General features: G+C 29.5%; 1 protein-coding gene across 1 annotated transcript in view; it reads right to left on the bottom strand.

Moving 5' to 3' along the window:
- Window positions 1-3,699: 3,699 nt before the first annotated feature.
- The window catches only part of LOC102590105 (cytochrome P450 98A2-like), a 3,520-nt gene continuing 753 nt past the window's right edge, over window positions 3,700-6,466 (bottom strand). The window contains exons 2-4 of the mRNA XM_015305857.1: window positions 5,995-6,197; window positions 4,543-4,940; window positions 3,700-4,451 (exon numbers count right to left, since the gene is read on the bottom strand). Of these exons, the coding sequence (XP_015161343.1) occupies window positions 3,807-4,451; window positions 4,543-4,940; window positions 5,995-6,197 (1,246 nt within the window). The 3' untranslated portion in view covers window positions 3,700-3,806. The remainder of the gene's footprint in view (window positions 4,452-4,542; window positions 4,941-5,994; window positions 6,198-6,466) is intronic.

Here is a 6,466-nt window from a genome sequence, read left to right as displayed (position 1 = left end):
ACCAAACTTGGGCCCGAGTCTCTTTCCCTTTTCTATTTTATTGTGTTTGTGTGCTTGTTAATATTTGTCACTAATCTTAAGGTCGAAAAATTCAAATCCCCGGAAGACGCCTATTTTGATTTAACAATTTAACAAAATCAGTCAACTCTCAACAAGACTTAAAGAAATAAATTTTGCGAGATAACTCACTTAGATAAAGTTTAAATATTTCCCCTTCTCCCCTTTTAAATAGTTTCAACCATAAAATGGTTCAATTTTGCAAATCGAGTTAAGTTAAAATTATTTAGCCAAATAATTAATTGTCGGATAACCGCATTAGCGGGTGTTCTAGGTGCTTTAAAACCCTTCCTAGAACACTAATATGAACCCCCGAATCCCCTTATATTTTCAATTTGATTCCCTGTTTTAATCTGTTGAAAAAATAGTTTTCTTGATTTTTCTTAAAAAATTAAGTGGCGACTCTAAACTAGTCCAAAATATATTTTTTAATAAAACACAACATAGAATAGATTGTTAATTCTTAAAGAATAACAACAAAATGTGCTTTACAAGTAGATTTTTTTGTAGTGCATTCAATATCTTTGTAATAATAATCGATTGCCTTCTTATTATGTATATATTGATAAGCTTTGAATAAGGATGCTAAATTGTGAATGTTTAACAACTTAATATTGAACTAATTGTTGAAACTTGAAAGAAAAGTGCCTCTCACTTGTATCTTATTCTATGTGGATTATTTTATTGTGCATGCTAAGAAATATGATCCGTTACTAAAATGGACATTGTGTTTTTTGAAATTACAGTTATTTTAAAGTATTTTTTGCTACATTGAATTTCAGATATATTTCATACGTAGATCTAACAGAAGTAAAATATTATAAAATTTAAAACGTTGGGCCCGTGCATAGCACGGGCATAAACCATCTAGTACTTTAATATATTTATATTAGTTTGAGAGTTAGATATATACACGGTAGGTGGAGAAGAAAATTATTCTATCAATGAAGATAATATAAGTCCTATTTTTATGACTATAATCTCAATTTTTTATTGAGTCTTACATGTAAATATTATTAAAAAGGCCCGCTTATATTTTAAAAAAAACCCCGTAAATTAACATGAATCCAATTGTTTGTAAATTTTACTTTTAAGGAATTTGATGGTTTTTATGAAAGAGCCAGTAATGATATCATATTTAATTTTTTGATCAAATCAATTTCACATGGATGTGAACATAAAGAAGCAAATAAACGACGAAGCTAAAGAGATTCAACGTTTATTATATATATATAAATATAAAAATTTAACTTTATATATAGTGTAGTGTTTTAACGAAGAAAATTTGAATAAATCCCTTGTACTCTTAGGTCCGCGTGCTGATTGTGAATTTGTGAACTTGCAGTAAAGAGAGAAAAAACTGTGCTTGGGATGACTATTAATAATACGTAGCTAACTTATTGCTAGTGGCATGACTATCTTGATTTTCAAATCATGCATGTGTAATTGTCTATCCACATTAATGGGGACTCTTTTTTCTCAAAATTTCCAAATTTTTTTTTGACATATTGGGTGATTTTTATATTTTAACTCATGGAGTAGTTAAAAATATTTAAGATCACCACTTTAATAATGCATTACATTTAGGAGCTAGTTTTTTATCTATCAAAAAATCACGTTATTTTTACAAAAAAAAAAAAATATTAAAAAAAAAACCTGCCTTGCCACTTTCTTGTAGATGCAAATATTAAATGTGCATAAGCTGAGAAAAACATTAGTATAAACTATTTTTTTAATAATCTAAATAGTGTTAAAATTAATATCATAAATAGTAAATGATATTTACAATAGGTTAAAATTCTAGTCATACGCACTTGTTTGAACGACTGAGTATTTTTTGAATATTCTGGAGCTAATTAATGCAAAATTTCTTTGTTGAATTCAAGAAAGAAACATTCAACTAAAATTTTACATGAATTTGCATTAAAATTTTGGTTGAAATACTCCCCCAGCCGTTGATTATTTTTCTTTTTACACGCATATTAAGATATCATAAATAAGAAGACAATATTACTACTTCACCCGTTAAAAAACTTCTTAGGGATTTTACAAACTTTGTGAACACTTTAAAAAAAAAAAAATTAATTGCAAGGGAATATAAGAAAAATTTAATTAATGCTTTCTTGATTTAGTAAGGTGGACAAGTGACAACTAATATGAGACAACTATTTTTAGTAAAATGATCAACTAATATGAGACGGAGAGAGTATTCAACTGAAATTTACGTGAATTTGCAACAAATTTTTGGTCGGAATATTCTAGAGATCTAGTTGCAATAGATTGATTATCATCGTAAAATCAATCGATATGTGATTAAAATTAGAGCAGCCATTGAATTAAGAGTCCTACATCGATCGATCGGGTGAAAAAAGAGTTGAACTTCTAATTAGATGAATTTAGACAATCTTCTCCTTAAACTAAATTTTCGAATAACAATATAAAAGATGATGTATATAATTTATATATCAAATTATAAGGTAACTGACTTTAATTTAAATTGACGCGAAACTATTATTGTATTTCTAACCATATTAAGACTACGATATATTTTTGGACCTTTTTAAAAAAAAAAAAGTATTTTTATGTTTCAAACTAGATATGTCACCTTGAAATAAGCATGACATAACAAAATTCTAGCTTTGTATGAAGAGAAAAAAGTTTAACTTTAGTATGTTATCTAATTTGAGTATGTGAACAAAACTATCTTAGCTCAGAGTGTCTCCGTCTCCTTATCAATAAATCCTCCTGTTTAAGAATACTAATATGATAATATTATATAAGACCTAAGGTTGTATATTGAAGTAGTAGCTAGCTACATTAATTACTAACTTCAACTACGAGATTAGTACAAAAGATATTATTATCTCGGTTTAAAAAAGATTCTAGTTTGACTTGACATAAAGTTTAAGAAAATAAAGTAAAGATTAAAAAATTATGTCAAATGTATCAAAATGCTCTTTAATCTTGTGGTTTAAACATGTCATGTGGAAACTGAAATTAAAGTGCTGCCAAAAAATGAAAGATGTCATTCTTTTTTAAGCAAATAAAAAAAAATAGGTCATTTTTTTTAAATGAATAGAGAATTAAAAATATTTTGTGCGTGTACAATCAAGTACAACATAATTGTGTGAATGAGAAAAAGATGACCTTAAAATTCACTAGCCTTATTATTAATATTAATACGTATCGCAATAAAAGATCCAAGTAAATGCTTCCTATGAAAATATTTTTTCTATTTTAAGGCCTCAATAGTACTAATTAGCAATATATATGTATTAATCATCATAATCCCCAAACCTATGGCGAGCTTGAGCGTGGAGATATATATAACTCCTCATTATAACATAGTCAAAAAAATGAGTTCAAATTTAAAGTTTATGAGTTATTATATCGTTCTTAAATTAACAAAATATTAAATATATTTAGGGTCTATATATATAATCCTTCCATTATGTAGTATTATTTCTTGCAAACTTGCCCTTATATGGGACTCTTGAACAGCTGGTACATTCTTCAAAGAAAAAAAATGTTTTGAAGTTGAGTTAAAAGTATTGTTCAAAATAAATAAATAAATATGTTGGAGACATATACATATTGAAATTTTTCTAGTACTTCAAAATAAAAAATAATGTTAAATTTTATTTGAGAAAGATGTTACAAGGTGAAAGTAAAATAACTTGACAAAAAACATAAGACATAACCAGCGCAAGAATAAAAGATGTTACATACTATATAATCATGTAGTGATTTTACATGTTCATTGAACATGTGTTGTATAAGTGTATAGGTAACCTAGGAGTAGGAACAACATGTAATGGAGTTTGCATGTATGTCACTGTGCCAGGACTCTCCATCATATCAACATCTTCAGCCTTAACACCATTAGGCAGTGACCAAACAAAATGGTGCAACAAATGGGCTAACATAGACGTAACCAAATTAACAGCAAGGTTCATTCCTGGACATATACGTCTACCAGCACCAAATGGTAATAACTTATAGTCATGTCCCTTCATGTCAACATCTTCTTCTATAAATCTTTCTGGCCTAAATTGCAATGGTTCTTTCCATATTTTTGGATCACGACCTAACGCCCAAACATTAACATGTACAATTGAACCTTTTGGAATGTTGTAACCACCCACTTTGACATTGTTACCTGCCATGTGTGGCAACATTAGGGGAGTTGGAGGGTGCATCCTTAGTGATTCTTTGACAACATGTTGTAGATAGGAGAGATTGGAGATATCTGTTTCGTTTACGATTCGATCCGATCCAATAACTCGATCTAGCTCTTCTTGAACCTTTTGTTGAACTCTTGGATTCTTTGCAAGTTCTGTCATAGCCCATTCAACTGTTATAGCTACTGTGTCCATCCCTGCTGCTATCATATCCTACAATAATTGATGATAAGCTCTTATTAATACAAAAGCATGCATAAATATAAATATCAGTATATAAAAGTTAAACTCCGTAAGTACGTACCCAAAAAAGGCTTATAATAGTGTCATCACTAAGATCATACTCCTTTTGAAGGGTAAGCAAAGCATCAACAAAATGATGTTTGGTTTCCCCAGTTATTTTCCTAGCAATTGTGTGTTCTTCCATTATAAGTCTTGTAAATTCATCCAAATGCTTATCTTGTGCCTCAAGAGCTTCATTATCATCTTTAAATACCCAACGTAGCCATGGTACAAATTCTCCCAAATTAGGTTTTCCTGAAATTCTTATCCCATCTGTTACAATGGCTTTGAGCTCTTCACCTTGTTCATCAACTTCACCTTTTGAGTTTATGAATCTTTTTCCAAATGTTAGCCTTGTTATGTTGTTGAATGCTACTGATCCCAAGTAGCCCCTTAGCATCATACTTTTACTAACATTGCCTGCACGTGATATAAAAACTTTTAAAGTTCAACATCTAACGTTACGTTTTTAGCTAGCAATTAGTATGCTTAAAATATAAAAGGGTCAGACATACGGAGTATTTGTTGTAGTTTTAGTATTAAATTTACACTAAACTTTAGTATATATTATATTTGTCACCTTTTAAAGTCGTGATCTTATTATTATCCATTTAATTAAAATATTCAGTAGTATACCTACTATGCATGTACTTTTTTATGGTTGTGAAAGCTATATGTGTACTTAATTTAATATCATTTGGAACTTCCACTTTCTAAACATATATAGTATCATAAAATATTAACCAAGGTATGATAATGATCAAATTCTATAATATTCGATTAAGTAAATTCTTTGACTATGAGTTACCTAAAAAATATTGTTAATTTTTTTTATAAAGCGTGTGCTATGGGATTACTTTAAGTCTATCTCCTATATATTTTGACTGGAACAAAAAAAATAGACTTACCCTTGGAAAGTAGTACTTATACGCAACAACCTTAAATATAAAAATGTTAATTGAATTCCATCTAATGATTATTGATACGATTAATGAACTTTAATCACGTATTTTAATATTAATATTTAACTAACGAAATGATAATGATGCTCCTATCGTTTTCGGCTAATGTTGACTAAGTCGAGTTTTCACTCTTAACCCATTATTAACTACGTACATAGAAATGAAAAAAAAGATCTATCGACACCTCATAGCAACATGTGTTGTGTGAAGTGTTATATAGCTAAAGTTTAAGTATATACGACTGAAGTTTAATTATTTTTACCTTGAACTTTTGACATACACATGACTGAAGTTCATACACAATTATATGTTATTGAATTTAATCGTCTTTGTCTAAACTTCAGTCTAAAGTTAATATGCATATATTGTTGAAGTTCAATTAGAAATGCTGGAACTTCAATTTTGTCTTTAACTTTAGTGATATGTAACGTTAGACATATTCATCAAGCCTAACTTATTCTGAAGTAGGTAAAACATGCAAAGTATTTAACAGATTAATTAAATAGACATACCAGGCTTAGTACAGTCCTTGAATATACTTTCAACCATGGCAGTAACTTCATCTTCTCTAATGGGCCTAAGAGCTTCAAGTCTCTTTGTAGTAAAAAGCTCAAGATTACAAACTTTTCTAACTTTCACATAATGAGGCCCATAATCGGCCCATATCAAATCCTTCCCATTTTTACTCACATTTTCAAGAGGTTTTGTCCTAAACCTATTGGCTAAATTTTGATCATTATCTTTAAGTACTTCTTTAGCAAGTTCTGCATTACTCACCACCACGTTTAACTGTGATCCAAGGTAAAAAGAAAAGATGGGCCCATAAATTTGGGCCCATTCGGACTTGGATATTCAGGTAGGTCCTGCGGAATTCAACGTCGAGTTTCAAGTGTTGGATATCAACACCAGTTACAACTTGCTTCTAGGAAGACCGTTTATTCATATGGCTGGGGCTGTGTCTTCTACCCTTCACCAACTAATGAA

Source organism: Solanum tuberosum, unplaced genomic scaffold, assembly GCF_000226075.1.
Source record: "Solanum tuberosum cultivar DM 1-3 516 R44 unplaced genomic scaffold, SolTub_3.0 scf01355, whole genome shotgun sequence".
NCBI lineage: Eukaryota > Viridiplantae > Streptophyta > Magnoliopsida > Solanales > Solanaceae > Solanum > Solanum tuberosum.
The sequence above is the reverse complement of the archived record's forward strand: the minus strand, read 5'-3'. Positions and strand labels throughout refer to the sequence as shown.